Raw genomic sequence first — 25,267 nt, 5'->3', positions numbered from 1 at the left:
GGCAGAGAAACTAGCATGAGTTTTGGAATCAACATTGAGAATTTGTTCTGAGTTTTATCAAAAGAATTTATCTCCTTTTTAAAATGTTATCCTTCTGGTTGGATTTTTTTTTTTAAGCAACAGGCTGGCATATTTTCCGATCCTTCTCAAAATGCTGGGACTTTTTTTTTTTTTTTTAAGATTTTCTTATTTTTAAGTAATCTCTGTACCCAAGGGCGGGGGAGGGGTTGGCTCGAACTCACAACCCTGAGATCAAGAGTCGCACTCTCCACCAGCTGAGCCAGCCAGGTGCCTCAATGCTGGGACCATTTAGATCGAATCCCTTTTTTGTTGCCTTTTAGTTGCAGGAGGCCAGAGAATTGGAAAAACCAGTCCAGTCAAAACCCCAATCCCCTGTGATCCAAGCTGCAACAGTGTCCCCAAAGTTCAGTCATTTGAAGCAGAGCCAGGCACAAAGCAAACCAACGACTCCTGAAAAGACAGATTTAACTAATGGTGAACATGCCAGGAGTGGTTCTGGAAAAGAGAGCTCAGAGAACGGAGATGTACCTGGAGAAAGAGGCCCGTCGCTGTCAGGTATGTCCTGGGCAATGTCCCTTTCCCACCGTGAGAGGGACCTATTTTGTGTCTGAGGGGCAGTTGAAGGAGCCTGGTAACATCTGCAGGAAAGCTCTGATAGCAGCTTGTCTATTTCTGGGCCTTCCCCTTCCCTGCTGCTTTTCTCTTGAACATAGTCAGCAAGGCATGATGTCCGATGTCAGCTGCGTGGTTTTCTCTAAATAGCCCCTGGAATGCATCAGGCTACAGCTTCAGTGCAGTGGGTTCAGTTTGGGGTGTTTCTCTCCCAGTGGTTAACTGTTTGGGTAATTAGTCACTCAGTGCCTGCCTTATCTGCTCAGGGGAGGACAAGGGGACCTCATCTGTCATGTCACGTATACACGGACGGGATCTCTGCACTGTGCCCACAGCCTGGTAGTTAGTGGCTACTCGTGGACATCTGTGAAAGAAGCAGGAAGGCGGATGAGCGAGCGGGCAGATAGATGGACAGACAGATAGCTTTGTTTTCTCCTTCTGTGACCTAGTACGTTGCATGGTTTTTTGTTTGCTTTTTTTAAATGAAAGAGCTATCCCACAGCTGATTCTAGTCTCCACGTAAATGAAGCATCAGGCATGAGACGGTGGATTGGATTATCATAAGAGTATTTCTGAATGTTTGCATGTTGCCCTGGGCAGTTTTTATGAACCAGTTCTCAAATTCATATTTTTTTCAGGAAGGTACCTTCCCGATGATACTTGTCCAGTAATTCTTCACTCTGGCTGCTTGGTCTGCATGAAATATCTGACCCATCTTTATACTTTATCTCATCTCTTCCTCTGTCCCATTATTGATGGCAGTTTCTGTTGGTCGTGTGTTCTGTGAAAGCATGCATATTTGAGAGCTTTTGTTCCTCTATTATTTATCAGAATGCTTGGCATACACAGGAGCGGACCAAGTGCTGTTGCTGGAAGGTTTTTCTGTGTCTTTACTCAAGGAAAGGACAAAAGAAACAGTTGCCACTAAGACTGGCATGTGCCTGAGCGCCAGCACAGAGTTGCTGTCTCCTCGGTCCTGCTGCCCTGTGTCTCAGGGAACGTGCTCAGAAACTACTGGCCCACCCTCTGTGTCTGTTACCGTCTTTGCCTTCTTAAGCTTTCAGGGCAAGGACCAGGTTTTTACTGTAACCCTTATCAGGCTGTGGTCAATCCATAAGTATTAATATTTAAACACATGCGAGGTAGTAAGCGTAGCTGTGCAGATACAAATGTCAGTCTCTTTAGCTGCAGGAAAGTGCTTCCACTATAGCCCATTTTCTACATGGCATCCAAAGTGATGTCCTAAAAGCATGAATTAGATCCAGCACCCCCCCCCCCACCAGCCAACCCTCTCTGGTAATTTCCCATCGTATCCTATTCAGAATGAAATCTGTGCCCTCACTGCCCCGTGGCTTCTGAGGCCCAGTGTGACCAGCTCCTGCCCACCTCTCTATCCCCTTCTTACACCTCTTTCCCCCTTGTTTGCCACCCAGTGTGCAGGCAGTGTTTCTGTCTTGAAAGTGCCATGCGTACTCTTGTTGCCTTTGCACTTCCTGTCCCTTCCCTGCCCCGCCCGCCCCCATCTTCAGGTATCCCTGTTTGAACTGATCACCCTCTCTGAAGCTGCCACTCCTTCTGCCCCATCAGCCTCTCTTCTTTCCTTCAAAGCACTTATTGTTACCTGAGATCACTGAAGGATTTATGTTCACTTATCCCTGGGCTGAGATCTAGACCGCTGTGTTCACCACTGTGTGCCCGACACCGGAATGGTGCCCAACACTCACGGCAGACTGTCAGTAAATGCATTTTTTTGAATGAATGGGGGGAAAAAGCTTGATTTCTAAAATGCGGTTTTGCAGAAACACCGTAACTTAAACTTCTGCAGCAACAAAGAATGATTTGTAATTCTTGTATTGCTGTGGGTTTTGTTGCCAGTACTTGGTGTCCTCTGCAAGGCTTCTCCCGAGAATATGGGAACCGGATTGCCGGTAAGAATCCAGTAGCAAACCCACAAAATAGTGGGTCAGAATGGAAGTGGGTCTGTTCCCCTTAAAAAGAGTGAGTGGCTTCTGGTTCTCAAGATGTAGCTCTAAAGAAAGAACCTCTCCTTCAGAAGAAGGGGTTGAGCAGCCATAGAAGCCAAAGAGGAAGGACAGCGTGAGAGGCAGGTGGTGGAGGGGACGGTGCTGGGAGACGGCACCCTGGGCTGGAGTCCAGGCTGTCGAGGCCCACTGAGAGGCCCGGGCTCTAGTGTCTCTGCGATGGAGATGACACAGCCTGCCCTTCTGTGGGGTCTGTCCTGTAGTCCTCACCATCCTGGAGCCGCCCCTCACCAGCTGGTCACTGTGTCAGGCACCCAGTTCTCCATCTGAGCACTCCACATACATTTTCCTTTTTAATTCACCGAGAACCCTGCCCACGGCCTTCCTGGGATCACTTGCCTCCCACGGTGAAATTTGCATACATGGAGACAGTTCACCAGCAGACTTGAGTATCTCTTTCCGCTGAGAAGTTTTTCATTCTAAGTTGATAAGTCAGTAATCATTTGGTAAATTTTTATCAGCTTGTCCAAGACATGCATTAGATTGCTCTTTGTAAACTTACAAAATGATCTTTGAACCTAAGATATGCTAGCTTCTGTGAATTTGGGGGCACAGCCAGCAGTCTCCCTAGGGGACCTCACCCCATTTGTCCATTTACACTCCTCCTCATTGCCTGGCTAGTCTTGTCGATTTTTTAAAAAACAGCTTTATTGAGATACAGTTCACGTACCAGAAATTCACCTGTTTAAAATGTACACTTCAGTTATTTTTAGTATATTCGCAGAGCTTGCAGTCATCACCACAGTCAATTTTAGAACATTTTCATTATACCCAAAAGAAATCCTGTACCCAGTAGCAGTCACTTTTTGTTTTCTTTCTTTTTTTTTTTTCAATGTTTATTTTTGAGCTAGAGCATGAGCGGGGGAGGTACAGAGAGGGAGGGAGACACAGAACCCGAAACAGGCTCCAGGCTCGTAGCTGTTAGCACAGAGGCTGACAGGGGTCTCGAACTCATGGAGATCATGACCTGAGCTGAAGTTGGCCGCTTATCTGAGTGACCCACCCAGGCCCCCCACTTCTTGTTTTCTTTTAAGATCATTTTTAAGATCCTGACTTTTTGACTCCCACCATGCATGAGACATTAGCGTTTTTGCATTTATACAGCTAATGAGTATTGTGGGTACATAAATACCTGTGGGTTTAAACATTTCTTAGCTCATTTTTTCTTCTTGCATCTCATTCTTTAAGAGAAAAACAACCCAGTCCCTAAGTACTATACACTAGAGAAAAGCTATCCTCTTTTCAACCAATATGGAGATTCTGATCAGACAGCCTGGTTTCAGACCATGACTCTACCCTGTAGTAGCTCTGTGACCTTGGGAGAATCTTTAACCTCTCTGGGCTCAGGCTCCTCATCTGTAAAATGAGTCTACAGCTAGTACCTGCCCTGCGGGTCTGTGAGAGTCCAATGAGACCAGTGACTGGCCCTGGGACCTGTGTAAGTGTTTGCTATAATTAGCTTTCAAGTAAATTTCAGCTTCAAAAAGGAGTTAGGGAACAGTGGCAAAGAGTTAAGATGGTAACCAGATGTGAAGGTAGTAGGCACGGTCCTGTAGAATAACATGAGCCTATTTTCCTTGTTAGCACCCGATCTTCTGCTTTAGGAATTTTATTTTATTTTTATTTTTATTTTTATTTATTTATTTATTTATTTATTTATTTATTTATTTTTTTGTGGAGAAGACAAAAATTGTCTCAGAACAACACTTTATGAAAATAACAAAATGTACCCACAGGCCCCCCTCCTTTCTGACCTGTTCTTGACACAGGCTGTCTGGCAGGGAGGCTTCAACTCATGGGGTTACAACATTTGTATAAGGGACATTTATTGTGCAACAGGAGGTTGCCTAATGTATTTCTTCCTGTCGAGGAACCATACTGGTGTGTGGCTGGAATGTGATAGCAAACAGCTATGTTCCCTGATTTTTTCCCTCTAGTATTCTTACATGTTACCAAGTGCTTGGACATTGGGCACAACCAAACCCCAGTTTCTAGGAAACAGGCATGTCACGTTTTCTTGTCACCATGGGTTCACATTTGTCCCTTCCAATCCCACATCTGCCTCTTCCCACTCTACTTTTCCCCTAGCGCTGTAGGACACAGCATGTATAGTTATTTACTATCCCAGCTAGAATGTAAGCACCATGAGGATCAGGATCTTCATTTTAAACAGTGATAGAGTCCAAACGCCTGGAACGGTGCCAAACTTGTAGGCACTCAATATGTTAACAATATGTTAACTGCACGAATGAGTGAGTGCATCTTCCCACCCCACCTCCCCCCACCCCCCATGGTCCTTGCTTCGCTGGACAGAAAGCAGGGATGTGGGTGGGTCTGTTTCAGATTCCTTCCATTTTTTCCCCGGTTATTCTTAGTTTGTGACTTTCATCCTCCAGGTTACCTCATGGTTCCAGATGCTGTCATTTTGCTCTAGGCAGAAAGGAGGAAGAGGGTGGGACTAAAGGACTCCCGGCTGAGTCATGCCCCTTTCTAAGGAGACTTTCTGGAACCCGATGCAATCCCCAGTAATTTGCGCTTACCCCTCATTGGCTGCAACTTGGTCAGATGGCTACCGTCTCTGCTAGGATGGCCAGGAATCTAGGGACAGCCCCTTCCAAAACAAAATTAGAGCTCTGTTAGAGGACTAAGGATATGAGTCAGGACCTGGTGTACCCACCATGGAGGTTATTCTCCTGCTGGCTAGGGAGGGAATGGCAGCAAGGCTTTCTTTCATCTGAACGTATTCAAGGTGACCCTCTTAGGGACAGAGTCTATGAAACAGGTAGGATCTGGTGCCTAATCAGTAATGGCCAAATGGTGACTGTTGGACATCCCAGAGAACCAGCAAAACCGGAGTGTTTAAGTATACTCTGAACCTTCCAAGGATTTGATTTGATTTGGTTTCCTAACATTTGACAGCATGCTTGAAAGTTAAACACAGCAGACTTCTCAGTGGTTATTATGTCATCCAGAAAGGCCTCTCCTGAGACCTATCCCAGGCTGACATGAAGCAGTCCAGGGGTACTGTGGGAAGTCCTGCTACTTCTGGGCCTCTCTGGGGACTCTTCAGCAGCAGCTCCCTGTGCAGGAACCTTCTGTTGGAATTAGGGCTTCCTGTTATCTCCCACCCCTTCCTAGCCCGAGAATATTTTGATTTTGCACAGGTGCCATTATGGATCCAGCCTATTGAGGAAAATGAGTTAAACACTGTTATCCCTCCAAATAATGGTGGGCCTGATGCTGTTTAAGTGGAAAACTGCAGTGAGGGAAGAGGAAGATCCCTGTAGAAATGGACATTCTTCAGAATGAAAGATAGTGATGGCTTGAAGTAACTGAAACTGCTTTCCGCGTGGTTAGTTGGGAAAGTTCAGTATGGACTTAGTCTCCAGGGCCAGGCAGATGACAGAGATGAGACGTCCTCTGTCCTGAGGGCACCTTATGAGCATCTTACCACAGTCACACTCTGCAGGCCTAAGAAAAATGAACCTTGCGCTCCTCACTCTCCGGGCGCCATTTGAAACGCTTTCTGGGTATTATTTTTATTGAATTCTCACGAGGCCCCAGAGGTAAGTGCTGTGGAAATCGTCCTTGTTCGCTCCTGAGGGAACTGAGGCTCGAGCAGGTCAGGCGACCTAAGTCCCCACATTGGGAAGTGGCAGAGTGGGGACCTGAACCAGACACACTGGCTCCAGAGCCTTCACTCCTCCTTACCGTGTTGAAGTCACTTCCACAAGGGAACATTGTCTCTCTGATGTCTTTCAAATACCCAGCCCCGTCAGTCTCCCTTTTTCCGCACTCTTGACAGACATGTGTCACATTCCTGCTGACTGTGATAGCACCTGTCCTCAGTGGATGAAAGACCGTTGACCTTGGCAAGGACCGAGGCACCAGGACATCTGCAGAGTTCACACCCTGGCTACAGGGGGCAGTTACTCCTGGGTCCAGCCACTGTGGCCTGATGTTGCCAGATAATTTTTCTGAAGCCACATCTGGATTTTTATGACATGTCTCCCAGTCCTTAAATGTTCACAGCTAATTCAGCTGTCTTTAAAAACAGTGCATAAGCACAGCAAATGAAACAACCAGTGGAGCTTGACTGCAACCTGTGGAATGGGAGAACCTATTTGCAAACCATATATCTGATCAGGAGTTAATATCTAAAATATACAAGGAACTTATACCACTCAGCAAAAAAAAACAAAAACAAACAAAAAAACCCCGAATAACCCACTGAAAAATGGACAAAGAACCTGAATAGATATTTCTCAAAAGAAGACATACAAATAGCCAACAGATACTTAAAAAGGTGCTCAGCTTCACTAATCATCAGGGAAATACAAATCAACACCACAATGAGATATCGCCTCACACCTGTTAGAATGGCTGTTATCAGAAAGGTGAAAGACAAGGGCTAGGTGAGCATGTGGAGAGAAGGGAGTCCTTGTGCCCCGTTGGCGGGAATGTAAATCAGTACGGCCCATATGGAAAACAGTATGGAGGTTTCTCAGAAAATTAAAAATAGAACTACTTTATGACCCAGAAGTTTTATGTCTAGGTATATCTCCAAAGGAAATGAAATCAGGATCTTAAAGAGATCATCTGCGCTCCTGTGTTCATTTCAGCATTATTCATAATAGCCAAGATACAGAAATAATCTAAATGTCAAAAGATGAATGGATAAAGTGCAGACATACATACACGCTCGCACACGCATGCACGCGCACACTGGAATACCATTCCACCTTAAAAAAGAAGAAAATCCTGATGTTTGTAACAACATGGATGGATCTACAGGGCATTGTGCTAAGTGAAATAAGCCAGTCACAAAAGGACAGATACTGCTGGGGGCACCTTGGTGGCTTAGTCAGTTGAGTGTCTGACTTGGGCTCGGGTCACGATCTCCCATTTCATGACTTAGGGCCCCACATTGGGATCGCTGCTTTCAGCGCAGAGCCTGCTTCAGATCCTCTGTCCCCCTCTCTCTGCTGCTTCCCTGCTTGCGCTCTCTCAAAACCAAAACATTAAAAAAAAAAAAAAAAAAAAAAGGAAAAATACCGTGTGATTCCACATAGATGAGGTGCCTAGAGTAGTCAGAGTCATTGACACAGAATGTAGAATGGTGGTTGAAGAAATGGGGAGGTACTAGTCGGGGGTACAGAGTTTCAGTTATGTAAGGGGCAGAGTTCTGGAGGTGCAAAATGCCAACAGTATAAACATAGTTAACAGTACTGTGTTGTACACTTGAAATTTGCTGAGTGTAGGTCTACGTGTTTTCACCACACACAGGAAAGGAAGAAAATGGTAACTGTGAGGTGATAGATCCGTTAATTAGCTTGACTGTAGTGATTATTTCACAGTGTATATGTATATCAAATGATCAAGTTGTGTACCTTAAGTATATACAAGGTTTGGGTTTTTTTTTTTTAATGTTTATTTTTGAGAAAGAAAGAGACTGAGCGTGAGCAGGGGAGGGGCAGAGAGACAGGGAGACACAGAATCCGAAGCAGGCTCCAGGCTCTGAGCTGTCAGCACAGAGCCCGACACAGGGCTCGAACCCACAGACCGTGAGATCACAACCTGAGCCGAAGTTGAATGCTTAACCAACTGAGCCACCCAGGTGCCCCAAGTATATACAAGTCTTAATCGTCACTTATACCTCAGTGAAGCTTGGTTGTGGTGGGGGTGGCGGGGAGCAGCACATATAGCATCAGAGAATGTTGGAGCTGGGAAGGAAGTTGGAAACATCTTGTCACATGTAGATGAGGTGATTTTAGGTGGCTCATGCGTAAACAGTTTTTATTTTAATAGTTACACGTTTATTTTAACATGCATTCAGAGAATATAATTAGTGCATGAAACCTGCGGTTTTGTGAATATTCTTGTTTAAGGTGAGTTAATGTAAAGAGCACTGTTAAATGTACACGTGTAATATACTGATACAAGTGATGCGTGAAAATGGCAAAGGTAGTACGAGGATGCCCGAAGTCACACGCGGAGCTAGGCTAACTCCTCTTGTTTAGGTGAAGACGTGGGTACCGGAGATTGTCACTGCGGCTGTGGACTTTCTTTCATTCAAGCTCTTTTTTGCCCTCTAAGAAAAGGGCACACAACATCAACGTTTTCCAGAGATTTACTTAGCCATTTACATACTTACTATGTAGTTTCATTTGTCAGTCGTACCTCCATAAAACTTGGGGCATGTGTGTGTGGTCGGGGAGGGGGAGCAAATAAATAGTTTGGGTGGGTCAAGTGCTCAGTGGAAATGAAAATACATTGTGCTGCTCTCTAGGACCTTTTGGGCCAAGCACAGAACTCATAAAAGTAAGGGCTTGGTTGCAAGTCCTCATTGAGGAAGAATTTAAAGGGGTATTTTAGCTCTGTTAAGTTTTGGTCAGTGTGATGTTTGAAAAGGCAGTAATGTTTATTCCTAAAAGTCAAGTCCAGAACTGTTTACTAGTTCTCCCAAAACTAGTTTTAGAACAATCGGTGCTGAAGCTCTTTGCTTAAGTATTAACAGTGTACAGAATAATTTTACTTAAAATTTACTAAATCCTCACCACATTAGAAGTCTCATGCTGAGTTCTGGGGTCAGATTGTGGAGGAGTAGAGGCAGCAGGGGGCATGTCACTTCCCAAGGCCCTGGGGTACTGGATATGAAGGCACAAGAGAAAGCCCTGTCTTTTGTTCTGCTGAGCAGCGTAGCTGGATGAGATCCAGCTCCTGCCTCAAACTCTGGGGTGGTGGAGAGGGCCCTTGACCGCATAGCTGTGACTTAAGAAGGAAGAGAGATCCACAAAAGGAAACTCAAAGTCATGGCAGACACTGCCTGAGAGTTTCCAGATTGCACAGGACTTGTTTTTCGTTGGCATAATCCGATTTGGCTTTGGAGAGGACTCGTTTGACCCCTTTGCCTTTTGAGATGTGACCTTCTGCCCCTTCCTTTGCTTTCCCTGGAAATACCCATATGTATTTGTTTATGTCCCTGGGTGTGTGTAGGGACTGATGACGGAGCCCAGGAGGTGGTCAAGGAGATCTTAGAAGATGTGGTCACATCTGCTGTTAAAGGTAAGAACCAAGAGCCCAGCCTTTCTTCCTACACACTCCTCCAAAAAAGTCCTTGGGCAGATGATTTTAGTGGTGGAGTGCCCACCCTCGGTGAAGTCATGGAAACTGAGTCTGCCTGTATCTGCCCATCTTTCATGTGGAACTCAGAAATTACTTCTTTTTAGTGATTAATTTTATTCTCACTAGGCCAGGTTCAGAGTTCAGAAAGCACAGTCTGACGGTGCTAGAATTGGGCGCTCCACACGAAAGACAGAAAGCCATTCCCATATATATCCAGCTTTTCCCAGGAGTGGCTGGGAGTCCTGAGGTGCTGCTGAATGTTCATGGCCAACCATTGATGTATCATGTCAGTGGGTATCCGATGCACAGGGAACCTTTGTTTTGTTAGTCTTCACTCATAGCTGCCTCAGTTTTATGGTGTGGTTTTGGTGGAATTAAACTTGTATAGCTCAGAATGACTGTTGGATGAGTTTTTTCTTTGTTTTTGCCCCAAATCTTACGTCAGTGCCTTTGTGTTGAACACTTGGTTCCAGGGGCAGTAAACCATTAGTGGATTGAGAAATCATTAACTTAACAGGGGTTACAATCAGCCTTTCTTAAAGGAGAGAGAATAAAATGAAAATAGAACAGAAACTGAATACATCACGATGGTAATGTTAAGCACTGTTTCATGAAACGTGCTTCAGTTACTATATGCACACGTGTACTGGGTCTTTTTTTTTTTTTTTTTTTTTTTACCTTGAGAGAGAGAGCCCACATGCACACACACACGCACACACATACGTGTTGGAGGGAGGAACAGAGAGAGGGAGAAAGAGAATCCGAAGAAAGCTCTGCACTGCCAGCATGGAGCCAGACGCAGGGCTCGGGCCCAAGAACCTTGAGCTCATGACCCAAGCTGAAGTTAGACACTTGACCAACTGAGCCACCCAGGCAAGCCATTAAAATGCATTTCTTGCTGAGGGTCATGGTCAAAGAAGTTTGATACACTGCTCTAAGCCCTGTCCTTTTGTTAATTTAGGTTACCACCAATCTGTATTCATAGATTTCATTATTTATGTAATGTAGAATTAAATTAATAGAACATAAAAATGTACACTCTGGTAGAAATGTCTTTAAAATAGAATAGTTTTGGGGTGCCTGGTTAGCTCAGTTGGTTGAGCATCCAACTTCAGCTCAGGTCATGATCTCATGGTTTGTGGGTTTGAGCCCCACATCTGGCTCTGTGCTGATAATTCAGGGCCTGGAGCCTGCTTCGGATTCTGTGTCTCTGTCTCTCTCTCTGCCCCTCCCCCACTCATGCTCTGTCTCTATTTCAATAAATGAATAAACATTTAAAAATTAAAAAAAGTAAAATAGAATAGTTTTAATTCTTTTTCTTTCCCTTTTCACATGGCTGTCAGGAAGCTCAGATCTTTTTTTTTTTTTGGGGGGGGTCCCCCTCTCCCTCCGCTCCATGGCTAAGGTCTTCTGTCATAACTATCAAATTCTTTTCATTTACATGGCTCTTCTTTAACACCTATATTAGTAGCCCCTTTAAAAACGAAAATCTGTGCTTTGCAGGTTTAGCTGCTTCTAACCTTTTCCAGAAGTGGACAGGGGTGGGTAGGCCGCTGTATTGCTGAATTCTAGAGACACCACTGACGTGGACTGTGGTATGAATGAAACCTCCAGGGAATGGGACTGTGGATAATGGACACATGTAAAGTCTAAGCACCGCTTTGGCCAAGCCTTTTTCGATATTGTGTCCGTTCTTAAGGTAGTGCGAAGGGAAAAGGGAAAAAGCAGGAGCTGGCAAATCATGTGAATAACTTCTTCCTGGGGTCAGGCCACCTTTTAGACCAAGTACTAATTTGGTGATGACTTCTGCACCTGTGTTTTAAGAAGCAGCACAAAAGCACGGTCTGACAGAACCTGAGAGGGTCCCAGGTGAAATGGAGTCCCAGGAGTGTGCTGTGCCCCCAGCAGCTGATGAAGATTCACAGACCAACGGGATAGCGGACGACAGACAGTCCTTGTCATCAGCGGATAATCTGGTATGCTGGTGATCCTCCCATACAGATGCCTCTCGAAGTTTCCTTTTTTAGAAGATGCAGATTTAAATCTCTAGCAGAAGAAGCGAGTGAAAACCAGCAACCCCTGTTCAGCTAGTCACACAGTCCTGGCCTGATACGCTTTGTATTATTAGTAGGTTCCATTCTTGGAATGTGTTACTGTTGGTTGTATAGGACATTGTTGTTAACGCTTGTTGTTCAGACTTGTAAAAACTTAGATTTCCTGCCCTTTTTCTTCTTTAATATACATTCGTTACAGAAGAATAAGAAAATACAGAGGAGGAAAAATAGGGAAGTAAAAGTCATCTATAATCCCCTAACCTAGAGATAACACTTGGCCAACATTTTACTTACATCCTTCTAGATTTTTCTCCCCTTCTCATATTTTTTTTTCAGTTAGATGTAATCACACGAGATACATGCTGTTTTGTAACCTACTTTTTAAACTTAATGTGTGTTACGAACATCTTTCAGACTCCTAGATCTGTCTGCCATATTATTTTTCTTTAATAGCTTTGTTGTTCTCTTGAAAATGCTGTATGTAAGCATTCAAAACAGGGAGAGATATGACGTTAACATCCCACCTGAACCCACTGCCTGCACCTTTTTACTAGTGTTTCTCAACCTTTTGCGTTATTAGCACCCCCCAAGCCTTTTTATATATTCCTTTTTCTGACTTACCACCCCCTTTCATGAATTTTAAAGCCACTGATAAACTGGATATCTGTTTATGTATTATATGTGTGTCTGTGCTTTATACATAAAAAGAATAAGATTTTTTTCAACCCGCCCCCCCATCCTTCCACCAGGTACCGATACCTGTCCCAGTCTTAGTCTGTTTGGACTGCCATAACAGAATAGCATAGATTGGGTGGTTTATAAGCAATAAAAATTTACTTCTCACAGTTTTGGAGGCTAGGAAGTCCAAGATCAAGGTACCAGCAGCTTTGGTGTCTAGTGAGAAACCATTTCCTGATTTACTAATGGCTGTCTTCTCACTGTGGCCCAGAGCTTTCTGGGCCTCTTTAATAAGGACACTAATCCCATTCATGAGGACTCCACCCTCTCGATACAATCACCTCCCAAAGTCCCCACCCTCCAAATACCATCATTTTGGTGATTAGATATCAGTTTATGAATGGGGGTGGGAGGCATAAGCATTCAGTCTATTGCAGTCCCCATGGGGTTATGTCATTTCCATTAAGAAAGGATGCACTAACAGGGATGTACTTAAATCTATATGAGGACACATGCCTTGTATACCAGGCCGTGACTTACTTTGTTCACTCAGCACTATTTTATGGACATCTTTCCACATGAGTACGTATAGACCTAACAAATTTTTTAAGTGGTCATGTAAAACTCTGTCATATAGATTACCGTAATCTATTTTACCAATTCCCCATTAGGTTTTTATGTCATTTCAGTTTTATCACAGGAAATGGTTCTATAATGAACATCCTTATAGATAAATCTTGTGCACGTCCTTAATTCTTTCTTTAGGATAAATTCCTACAAGTGATATTGCTGGGTCACGAGTTGGAAGCTTTAAGGCTTTTGTTCCTTAACATCACATTAGCCTGCTGGGAAGGTAATGCTCAAATTTCTGCCCACCTGTAGGCTATCAGTGCTCATTTCCCCATTCCCTCATTAAAACCGGGCAATAGAATTCATTCAGAATTTTGCTAGTCTGTTGGGAGAAGGATCCTGCCTTAATAATCAGTAGTAAGATTATTTAGGTGAATCTGTCATTTGCATTTCTTGGTAAATTGCTTGTTCATGTTTTTTTTGCCTGCTTTTCATTTCGGTGGAAGGTTTCTGTATTTCCTTAATGAATTATAACAACTTTTCGTATGTTGAGCGTATTAATCTTTGTTGTATGTTACAAATACTTTTTTAATTTTTAAATATAGTCTTTTTAGTTAAAGAAGTATATTTTAAAATGCCTGTCATTTTCCCCTATCTACCCTGCAATAGTGTTCTTAGAAATACTGCTATCCAAGCTAATAGAATTACTTATACACATGACCCTTAAATAATGCCGGGGCTAGGGGCAGGCAGCCGAGAATCTGCATATGACTTTTCACTCCCCCAAAACTTAACTACTACTAACCTGTTGACTGGAAGTCTTACCCATAGCATAAACAGTTGATTAACACATATTTCATATATATGTATTATATACTATATTCCTAACAATAGACTAAACAAAATCATAAGGAAGAAAAAATACATTCACAGTACTTTGTTTATCGAAAAAAATCTGCAGATAAGTGGATCCGTGCAGTTCAAACCCGTGTTGTTCAAGGGTCAACTGTGTTTGTCTTAGATTTTTAATGGTTTTATGTTTGCTCATTTATCATTAAGTCATCCATACCCACTTTTTAAAGGACAAGGAACAAGGTTTTAGAATTGCTATAATGACTCCCCTATCGCTCCTATTTTGACGTATTGTCCCCTTCCCCACATTCCTCAGTTCCCCCATTGAATAAATAAAAAAATTTAATTTCCATGAGATAATTATATTTGTTATTTTTGAGAAGAGTTCTTACTTGGTTTTGACGGTTTGATTTTTCTCTTATTTGTTTCTAATCTCAGGAATCAGATGCACAGGGACATCAGGTGGCCGCTAGGTTCTCTCACATTCTCCAGAAGGACGCCTTCCTGGTGTTTCGCTCCCTTTGCAAGCTGTCCATGAAGCCCCTTGGTGAAGGCCCCCCAGATCCAAAGTAAGCGGACAGCAGTTCTTGACTGTGTATAACATAACCCAGATAACCCCGGAGGATCTTGGGGGTTCCAGAAAACCTCAGTGCCTTCTCCCATGGTTGCTGCAAATGCAGGAATTTACAGCTTTCCACATTCCTGGTGTCCCGACAGCCCTTTCATAATGTGTTGTCTCTGTGCCCACACCAACCAAGATTTTGCCCGGTGTTGCTTTCCTTGGTTTGTGTGTGAAAAATAGTCATTATATTGAATGTGCCCCCTCTGTTTCCTAACTAATGAATTTAATCCAGAGCAGGGTGGGCAGAGGCAGGATGTGTACAAACCTCACTTCCCTGCCCTCATTGGAAACCTCTGCTTCCCTGAGTACAGATTTAAGACTCAGATTGAACCCAGAGAAGCCAAAACATTCTTTGTAGTGAACAAGTTACTGCAAGGATGATAGCCCTTTGGAGCCGGAAAGCTGCATTCCCTCCTAGCTCGCTTGAGACCAACTCCACAGCCATATGAATTACTGTACCTCATCTGAAAAAATGGGAATGTGGAAAATTGCCTTGCAGGATCAATTACATGAGATGATGTAATCGCATCCTGAGTGCAAGGGCCCTGCACTTTATGAGTTTTATAGTCACTGTTATTATTAGTTGCTAATAATAATCTTCAGCTTTTCTGTTGAGACACAGTGACCATTAAGGAGATGATTCAGGAAAATTTCCCTTTCTTTGCAGCCCTGCGGGTGGTGGTGGGGAGCAGGAGACAGGTGGATAAAGAGCACTGTTTGCATTCTCCATAAACATGGAGCAGGACACACGTTTAGTTTCACATGTATAATGTAAAGTAATTGATTCTATTAGGTTAGTTGTAGAACCAGCTTTCTGGAGTCAGTTTACACTCATTTTGCTCCTGCTGTATTCCCTATTTTTGGCACGGAGAGAAAAAAAGCAGGAGTTGGCAGTTCCGGTTCTCACAGTCCTCCGGGAGGGCCCACCTCATGCCGTCTGCCCTCACTCTCTTGGCATTTAGGTGCAGGTGACAATCCTTACCTCACTGGCTCTCAGAAAACGCTACCCGCTGGTAGAGAAGCAAAGCCTTGTCAAGAAACATGCTCCTTGAAATGGAATCTTGCAGCGCCGTCACCGTTTCTCACTTTCTGTCCCAGATCCCACGAGCTGCGCTCCAAGGTGGTCTCCCTGCAGCTGCTCCTGTCCGTGCTGCAGAACGCGGGCCCCGTCTTCAGGACTCACGAGATGTTCATCAACGCGATCAAGCAGTATCTCTGTGTGGCGTTGTCCAAAAACGGCGTCTCTTCAGTGCCTGATGTCTTTGAGCTCTCTCTTGCCATTTTTCTTACTCTTCTCTCAAACTTTAAAATGCACTTGAAAATGCAGATAGAGGTACGGGCTCTGAAATGACTTTTTTTTTTTTTAATGATGATGACACTTACACTCAGTTAACCCCTGGTGACACAGTCTCCAGGAACTAGAGTTACACAGTCTACTTGCTGGCACCCCAAAGAAGGACTTTTTGAATGAGCAAGAGAGTACTTTTTCCTAAAAGTCCTTGCCCCAGAATCTTGCATGCGTTTCATTTTAACCAGAAGTTTAAATCAAATGGTCTGTATGCTGGACTCAGTCCCCTCAACATGTTTAGCCTATAAATTGTTTGAAATAACCTAAATAGTTGGCAAATCGAGAAGTCAGATTTTACGTGAAAATCCAGATTTCTGGTTTCTCTCAAAATCATAACTTAGTGCACATAACTGTGCTTGGCAGCTCTTCTTACTCGTTGCTCAGGAGCAGCTGGTCCTGTTTCTGGTGGGGCCCATGTTCTCCAGGTCACCGTGGGCCCACCCCACCCCACTAGCCGTTCCCACGGGAGGCCGGGGCTCCAGGGCGCCTCAGCAGTGCGTGTGTGCCTTGCTCTTTGACTTGTACCCAGGCTGCTTCACTGTGCCCATCCTCTGAAGCCTTTGGGGTTTTTGAGCCCTAATTTAAACTGGATTAATTGGTGTCCTCCTTTGTCTCCATGCCATGTAGGTCTTTTTCAAAGAGATTTTCCTGAACATTTTAGAAACATCAACAAGTTCTTTTGAGCACAGGTGGATGGTCATTCAGACTCTGACAAGGATCTGTGCAGGTATGTTCACCCTGAGGATGTGCTCATCCATTGACTTACCCAGAAATGCTTCTGAAGCTTTGATTTTCCAGAATCCAGATTGAGCCCTTTACTTTATGCTATTAGAGTTTTAATGCAGTGCTGGGAAATCCTTACCTTAAAGGCTACTGCTAACGTACTGTCTAGTCCTGCCCCACTTCTCCCTTAGAGGATGACCAGCTCAATCTGGTTTGCCTGGCACTTTGTGGTCTTAGCACAGAAAGTCCCACATCGTGGGAAACCCCATCATCCTGCCAAACTAGGAGACTTGGTCACTCTACCTACAAACTGAACAGTTTGTTAGTCACAGGACCCAAGGTGTTGGTGCTGCTAAGCCCTGGTTGGATGCTACGGTAAATTTGGATTTACCTTATGAACGCACAGTTGTGGGGCTATCAATCAAGCCCCCTCTTGTTTGTCATCAAGCATGATTTCATTAGTTACATAACTTTAAGAGGTGGATCAGGCAATCATTACTTCTTTTGAGGAGAGTGAGCCTTGGAGAGGTGGAATGAGATGCCTGAGATTTCAGTCGGTGCTGAGGCAGGCCTGGAAAGCGGGCCTCCCGACTTCTAGAACGTCTGACACACTTTTCCTGAGGGAGGTGTGTCCACCTGAGTCCGTAGTTTACAGGGAAGCATTTTTATAAAAGGAATCTCATGTGATAAGAAAATGTAACTGCTGTGTGTGTTTGATCAGAATTTCTAATATCTGTGTGTTATTTTCCAAGATGCCCAGTGTGTTGTAGATATTTACGTCAACTACGACTGTGATTTAAATGCTGCTAACATTTTTGAGCGCCTCGTAAACGATTTATCCAAAATCGCTCAGGGAAGAAGTGGACATGAGCTGGGAATGACACCTCTGCAGGTAAGGACACTGAGAACACCCATTTCTACTTAATGTGTGTTTGTTTCAGTAAACATTTATGGAGCATGACCTTGTGCCAGGCAGGCGCTGTCCGTGGTGCTGGAATACAGTGGTGAAAGGACACTCCCATGAACATGCACAGTTGCTGTGGTCATGACGCTTACTAGCAGACAATGAAGAAATAAGCTGTAGAGAAAAATAAAGTGGGGATAAAGGAGTCCTAGAAGTAAGGGTATTGCCACTTTTAATGGGGTCATGAGGGTAGTCCCTCCAGGGTGACATTTGAGCCTAGAACTGTAGGAAGTGATTTCACACTTAATCACTGTTCCAAAGATTGAATGAAAACAGGATCCCAGGCTCCAGTAAGGCAAAGGACGTTGCCTCTTATCAGATTGCCTCGTTAGTGTGCCTACACAGAGAACAGGATCTTAACCTAAGGTCTCTGAGGGAACTGGTCAGAAGGTCTGTGTGCTGCCTGGAATTATGGGTACAATTCTGGTGTATGGGCATTTTCCGTAGAAAGTCCATAGCTGTCATTAGACTTGCAGAGAGAGCTGTGCCACCTTAGATGCTGTTTTGAGTCTTAAACTATTTGTATTTCTTTAGGTTATCTGTGATTCACATTCGATTTTTTAAGGAATGCTACTTAAAAACAAACAGTATTTTTATTTACTTGTAGAGTAAACCTTAAAATGGAATGCATTTGTGAGTGTCTGAGGAGTAAGAATATGTCCAGAATCACTCATTTGCTGGATGATGTGAAATTCTTTTCTTTTTTTCAGGAGGGAGGGCAGTCACTCGTTAAGACCCTGTTGGTTTTTTAAAAAGGAAAAGTGTTAAGTGTTTTTTTTAATTATATAAACAGTGAATAGCTTCCTTTTAAAAATTCAGATCACACTTGGTGTACCTGGCTGCCTCAGTAGGTAAGAGTGTGCAACTGTTTTGTTTTTTAAGATTAATTTTCTTTTAAGAGCTCACACACACAAGCAGGGGAGAGGGGCAGAGAGAGAAAGAGAAAAAAATCTTGAGCAGACTCCACGCTCAGTGTGAAGCCCAACATGGTGCTCGATCCCATGACCCTGGGACCGTGACCTGAGTAGAAATCAAGAGTCAGATGCCCAACCAGCTAAGCCACCCAGGCACCCTTGAGCGTATGACTCTTGATCTGGGGGTTGTGAGTCCAAACCCCTAATTGGGTGTAGAGTTTACTTTAAAAAAAAAAAAAAAAAAAGGCAGATCACACTGCTCATTTTTGGAAAGCACACATCTCACATTTTTGCTGCTAGGGTCCTAGTTTGTGATGAACAGCGGTAGAGTTTCAGGGGTTTTGCGATGAGCCCTTAATACTTACGTCACCTGTTAATTTTTCCTTGGGTTCTGTGGTTAATAGCACCGAATGTCGGTGATTATCTTGTATCCTCGCAGGATTCCCTAAGAGCCCTGTAGATGTCTGCACTCAATTTGTCTGTTAAGCCTCTGTGCTATGTCCCTTCTGTCCTTTAGGAGCTCAGTCTGAGGAAGAAAGGTTTGGAGTGCCTCGTGTCCATTCTCAAGTGCATGGTGGAATGGAGCAAAGACCTGTATGTCAATCCCAACCACCAGACCAGCCTCGGTGAGAGAGCACTTTGCACCGCCACCTCCATTCAAGATAGGCTGCTTCCGACTGTTGGGGAAAGCTGTGTTTGTGTCGCTGTCTCAGAATTAGCAAAACGCTGTAGTTTTCAGACTACCTGAAAGCTTCTGCTTTTTAATGCAACTGGAATTTGGGGGGAATAGTGTGAGTTGTGCTCTAATGTCATTTTCCCAAATGGAGAGACAGTTGTTCTGACATATTTTTAGTAGTCTCTCCTTCCCTCACCACCTTGAAGCACCGCCTTTATGATACACACATTTCCCTGCAGAAGGAAGCCTGTTCCTGAATTTTCTATTCTGTTGCATGGATTTGTCTGTTCTTGTGCCAATACCAGCCTTTTCAGATGCCTTGAGTTCTTAGTGAGTTTGTACCTGTTAGGGCAGGTCTTCCTAGCCACTGCTCTTCAAGTGTCTTGACAGTTTCTGTACTTTTTAGAATTAGCTTATCAAGTTCAACAAAAAAGTAAGTTTTTAAGTATCTGAGTGATATCAAGTTTTCAGGCTTGTGATTCTTCCAGTACAAGCTTTATTGTTACAGGTCTGGGAAAGGAAACCACAGAGCCCCATCTGAGCTCAGGTGTGTCTGTATCCCATCTGCTTATTTGGTTTCCTTTGCTTTTATGTCAGGTCAGGAGAGGCCCACAGATCAGGAAATGGGGGACGGGAAAGGCCTTGACATGGCCAGACGGAGCAGTGTGACATCCATGGAGTCCACAGTGTCCTCAGGGACCCAGATGGCTGTCCAAGATGATCCGGAGCAGTTTGAGGTCATCAAGCAACAAAAGGAGATTATTGAACACGGCATCGAGCTGTGAGTATGGCTCCTACTCCAGCCGAATCTCTTGGGGCCTCTGACAAAGCCACATCCCCTGGGACTGAGTCCACGAGGGGAATGCCCATCACAAAAGGGCAGTGCTGGCACTTGCAGCTGAGCTCGACTGTGCCAGGCAGAGGGAGGGAGTGGGAGAGGGAGAGGGACATCGAGACTGAAATTGAACAGCTTCGTGCAACTGATGCCTGGTCTTTTTATTTTTATTTTTCCTAATGAAAGAAGTTAAACCAATTCAGAAAATAGAACTACAACACAGGAATGTTTAATCATTCATGAAATTACCATGTAGAGGAAATCACTGTTGATAACTATTTTCCAACTAGATCTTATGAAAAATTTCAACACACAGAAGAATTAATGTTACCCTATTAGGGTTATCTGTGTATCTTTTTTTCTGAGCCATTTGAAAGTAATTTACACCCATCATAATACCTCAGCCCTACATCTGTGAAAAAGAAGGACATTCTCCCATATAAGCACATCATTATCACAATCATTGGTAAATTTTAATGTATTTCTTTCCAGTCTTTCACACACAAAAATATATAAGCACAGTTTTACATCATGTCCAAATTTTGAATGATTGGTTAACTTAGTAAATTCAGTTTGTTTTAAAAGTTGATGTGAGGGGTGCCTGGATGGCTCAGTCAGTTGAGTGTCCAACTTCGGCTCAGGTCGTGATCTCACAGTTTGTGAGTTTGAGCCCTGCATCAGGCCCTCTGCTGTCAGCACAGAGCCCACTTCAGATCCTTGTCCCCCTCTGTCTTTGCCCCTCCCTTGCTCATGCTCACTTGTTCTCTCTCTGTCTCAAAAATAGAACATTAAAAAAAAAAAATAGTTGAGCACCTGGGTGGGTCAGTCAGTTAAGCATCTGACTTCGGCTCAGGTCACGATCTTGCCGTTCATGAGTTCGAGCCCCATGTTGGGCTCTGTGCTGTCAGTTCAATGCCTGGAGCCTGCTTCGGATTCTGTGTCCCCCTCCCTCTCTGCCCCTCATCCACTCACACTCTGTCTCTCTTTCTCTCTCAAAAGTAAATAAATATTAAAAAAAAAAAAAAGTTGATGTTAGAATACTCACTTATTAATTGAAGTGTTGGTCTTATTTCTGCTCTCCCCAGACTGGCATCTCCCCAGTCTGTTCTCCCGGAGCTAATCTTTTAAAAACTTAAATCAGGTCATACCACTCCCCTGCCTACAATCATTCCAGGTGTCTCTCTCCTCATCACAGCCTGATCCCACCTCTGGGTCCCCCTCACTGACCTCATCCTCCTGCCGGTATCCACGTCGTAAGATACACTTCAGTCCCTTGAATACCTCAAGCTCTTTTCACCATCGTGCCCTCTGCTTGGAATACTCGTGGGTCTTTTTCCTCCTTAAGACTTGGCAAAACCTCTCTTCCTCAAGGAGGCCTTCTGTAGCCACCTGTCTGCACAGGTCCCAAGCTGCTCTTGCTTGCACACTATCCATGTCCTTCCCTTGTAGCCTTTGCCCCAGTCCGTGCTGACATGTGAATAGCCTTCTCCAGTGCAGGGCCTGGTAAATAGTGAGTTGAATTTATACATAGTTAAGTATGCCTACCTTTAACAGGAAATACAAACAGTACTTAAGCACTGGTAAAGGAAATCCCAACATGGACGGTCTAGGGCTCTTATATTGGCTCTCACGGACATCAGAGATCCAGGCTCTTTTACTTTTTCTGCTTCACCATCCTTAACACAATTTTCACCTTCCGTGTTACCTCATGGCTTAAGGTGACTGCTGGAGCACCAGCCGTCCCATATATCCTAGGGAATAAAGAAGAAAGGGCAAAAAGAATATACCTCCCAGCCAAGCCAGCTTTGTTTAAGGCTCCTTCCTGAAAGTACCCACACCGCTTCTGCTCGTATGTCACAGGCCAGAACTTTATCACATGGCCATACTTTGTTTGAGGGAGGCAGGAAAATGTAGTTTTTATTTCAGGTAGTCGTGTGCCCGGCTAAACATCCTTGAGTTCTGTTCATGTGGGAGAAGAGGAGAACTGATGTTGGGTGACAGCCGTCAGACTCTGCTACAGCTAGGTCAGAAATTAAAGGCGGAATTTGGAGAAGCTGCCAGGACACACACGACCTTCCTAAGCTGATAAACGTGACTTGTTCATGGCTCAGATGCCAGCTTTTTCTGTTCTCCAGGCGTTGAAATAAGTAACCCATGTCCTGTCTCTTCTCGAAACAGTTTCAACAAGAAACCCAAGAGAGGGATCCAGTTCCTTCAGGAGCAGGGCATGCTGGGAACGTCCGTCGAAGATATTGCCCAATTCCTGCACCAGGAGGAGCGCCTCGATTCTGTAAGCCTCGGGGTGGGGCACTTGCGTGTAGGTTTTATCAGGTGATTCTGAGACCCTTCCGGCTTTAACCTACAGTGTGACTGACCCTGAGTGCAGTGGCTTTTGTCCACGCCCCTGCTGACAGCAGTCCTACTTGCTCCAGCGTTGCAAAAAGCTCCCAAGAGGTAGTTGTGTTCTTGGTGGAACAGCGTCAGAACTAGAAGTGCCCTTTGACTGCTGGAGACTTCTGGCTGCCCATCTGCAGCTAACCCCCCTCCTGAGTGCGTCTCATCGTGTTGCCATCTTTAAGTCTCTCGTGCTGCCTCCTCCTGCTTCGTCCACGGCAGGATAGCCTGAGCCCGGACCGGTTGGGCGGGTGGGCAGGCTCGGAGTCGCCCAGCTTTTCTAGTGGGCCAGCCTGTTCTGGGTGTTGAGAGCAGGGTGTTCTGCCTTCTCCGCTCTGCCTGAAGTGTGCCTTACTGAGGGTTCACGTATGACAGTTTCTAGATGTGAGTGGGTGCATATGTTTCAGACCCAGGTAGGTGATTTTCTGGGAGAGAGCACAAGGTTCAACAAGGAAGTGATGTATGCCTACGTGGACCAACTTGACTTCTGTGAAAAGGAGTTTGTCTCAGCCCTGCGGACATTTCTGGAAGGTTTCCGCCTACCTGGGGAAGCCCAGAAGATTGATCGATTGATGGAGAAGTTTGCAGCGAGATACATAGAGTGCAACCAGGGGTGAGCACTGTGTCTAAGTCCCTTCCACATCACCTTTTTGCCTGCCTCAGAGCACTAGTCTTCGATTGGTTAGCAGTTGAGTTTAATCTTTCTAAATCTGTGCTGGGCAACTGAAGTTTCTGTTACCATGTGCCAGGCATTGTGCTGAGGGATTATTTTATGTAGGACCTCACAGCTTCTGTCTGTGTCCCCTTTCTACAGACAAGGAGAGGACTGGAGATGCTTAAGTAACTTGCCCACGTTCACACAGCTGAAGCCCATACTGGTTTTTTTAATTTATTTATTATTATTATTTTTTTTAACGTTTTATTTATTTTTGAGATAGCGAGAGACAGAGCATGAACGGGGGAGGGGCAGAGAGAGAGGGAGACACAGAATCGGAAGCAGGCTCCAGGCTCCGAGCCATCAGCCCAGAGCCCGACGCGGGGCTCGAACTCACGGACTGCGAGATCTTGACCTGAGCTGAAGTCGGACGTTTAACAGACTGAGCCACCCTGGCGCCCCTATTTTTTTATTTTTATGTTTATTTATTTGGGGGGGGACAGAGAGAGAATCCCAGGTGGGCTCTGCACTGTCAAGTGTGGCACTTGGATGCAGGGATCAAACCCCAAAACCGTGAGATCATGAGCTGAGCCGAAATCAAGAGCCGGACGCTTAACTGCCTGAGCCACCCAGGTGCTCCTAGAATCCGTGCTATTGTGATAAGAGTAATTTTATGAGTTGGAGGGAGGTCCTTGGGCATCTCTTCCCTAATTAACAACGGCTCCTTGGGGTGCTGGGTGGCTCAGTGAAACATTTGACTTGATTTTGACTTGGCTCATGATCGCAGGATCATGGGATCAAGCCCCACATGGGGCTCCATGCTGAGCATGGAACCTGCTTGGGATTCATTCTCTGTCTCTCTGTCTCTCTCTCTCAGTCCCTCTCCCCCTCTCCCCCGCTTGCTTTCTCTCTTTCTCTCTAAAATAAAAAACAAAAAAGTACTGTTTAAAAAAAAAAACAAAAAACAGCTCCCTGATTTAACATACAGAGTAGATCTCAAGGATTTTGGTTTTTCTTTGGTTACGTAACTAATGAGCAGGTTACAAAAATGGCTATATAACTAATAAAACCTGCCTTAAATACATGATTTCATCTTAGGGCCTCTTTTGGTGGGTAGTTCATGTTTTTTTTGTAGAAGTGGAAATTAAAAAGAGGGCTGACCTTTATTAAATATTTCTTCTGTGTCTGTCATGCCATGGGTTTTTCATAATTAATGGTAATCCTGCGAGTAGGTCTCCGTTTTATAGACGAGAAACCTGAGGCTCTGGGAGATTGAACAACCTGACCAAAAGCTGATCGGCCAGCAAGTAGCGGAATAGGATTGAATGTGAATTGTCTGACTCAAAAGCTCATGCTGCTCCCAGTGGGCACGAAGTGCAGAATTTCTGAATGTACTTGAACATGATATGGAGACTGTTCAGTGGAGACATTTCGAGAACAGTTTTGCCTCAGGTCAACTTGGTTTTCATATTAATTGGTCCTGATGCTCCAGGTGCACAGCCGGCTGTTCCCTCTGAGACACATGGACAATAAAGGCAGCACCTGGTCATTTTAACCCAGTGGACATTAGAATTTGCTACAAAGCCGTAAGGAGATTTTGTTTCCTTTGAACGTAGTCTCCTGTGCGAGCCTCGTGCCTTGATCTGTTTCTCTTCATCGGTAAACATGCGACCCAGTTGAATTTTATTTTGGAATCGGTCTTTTCGTTATGTTCTTCAGAGTGTCTCCCTTTCCTTTCGGGGGCGATGTGGACACAGACCAGTTTTGTAGTTTCAGCCTCACATGTTTTTGAGGCTATGCATCCACCAGTTTTTCCCTTTCTTCTCTTGCCTTGGGCAAAAAAACAGTCAGACTTCAGCTTATTATTTAGAACAATGTATTTTTCTTCAAATGTCTGCTGTTCAGTATTACAGTGGGGAATGTAAGCTATGAACAATAACTGAACAGCTGTTTTTTTAAGATTTTATTTAAGTAATCTCTACACCCAACTTGGGGCTTATTTTTTTATTTTTATTTGTATTTATTTACTTTTTTTTAAATGTTTATTTACTTTGACAGAGGGGGAAAGAGAGAGAGAGAGAGAGGGAGAATATGAGCGGGGGAGGGGCAGACGGAGAGAGAGGGGGGCAGACTCCGAAGCAGGCTCCAGGCTCTGAGCTGTCAGCACAGAGCCCGACGCGGG

The 25,267-nt window shown here is 44.4% G+C and overlaps 1 protein-coding gene across 2 annotated transcripts in view; it reads left to right on the top strand.

Moving 5' to 3' along the window:
• ARFGEF2 (ADP ribosylation factor guanine nucleotide exchange factor 2) overlaps positions 1 to 25,267 on the top strand; it is a 99,549-nt gene that overhangs the window by 25,915 nt on the left and 48,367 nt on the right. Inside the window, exons 6-16 of one of the 2 annotated variants that reach the window (XM_053890167.1) lie at positions 342 to 576; positions 9,672 to 9,740; positions 11,628 to 11,776; positions 14,393 to 14,523; positions 15,675 to 15,909; positions 16,552 to 16,651; positions 17,400 to 17,539; positions 19,043 to 19,151; positions 19,799 to 19,982; positions 22,215 to 22,326; positions 22,838 to 23,043. In XM_053890167.1, coding sequence (XP_053746142.1) covers positions 342 to 576; positions 9,672 to 9,740; positions 11,628 to 11,776; positions 14,393 to 14,523; positions 15,675 to 15,909; positions 16,552 to 16,651; positions 17,400 to 17,539; positions 19,043 to 19,151; positions 19,799 to 19,982; positions 22,215 to 22,326; positions 22,838 to 23,043 — 1,670 coding nt within the window. Of the gene's footprint in view, positions 1 to 341; positions 577 to 9,671; positions 9,741 to 11,624; positions 11,777 to 14,392; positions 14,524 to 15,674; positions 15,910 to 16,551; positions 16,652 to 17,399; positions 17,540 to 19,042; positions 19,152 to 19,798; positions 19,983 to 22,214; positions 22,327 to 22,837; positions 23,044 to 25,267 lie in introns of both variants that reach the window. The other variant, XM_019458208.2, reaches the window with a different exon arrangement.

This window comes from Panthera pardus, unplaced genomic scaffold (assembly GCF_024362965.1).
Source record: "Panthera pardus isolate Hobbes unplaced genomic scaffold, ASM2436296v1 HiC_scaffold_25, whole genome shotgun sequence".
NCBI lineage: Eukaryota > Metazoa > Chordata > Mammalia > Carnivora > Felidae > Panthera > Panthera pardus.
Note: the sequence above shows the minus strand (reverse complement) of the source record. Positions and strands in the feature narration are given on the sequence as shown.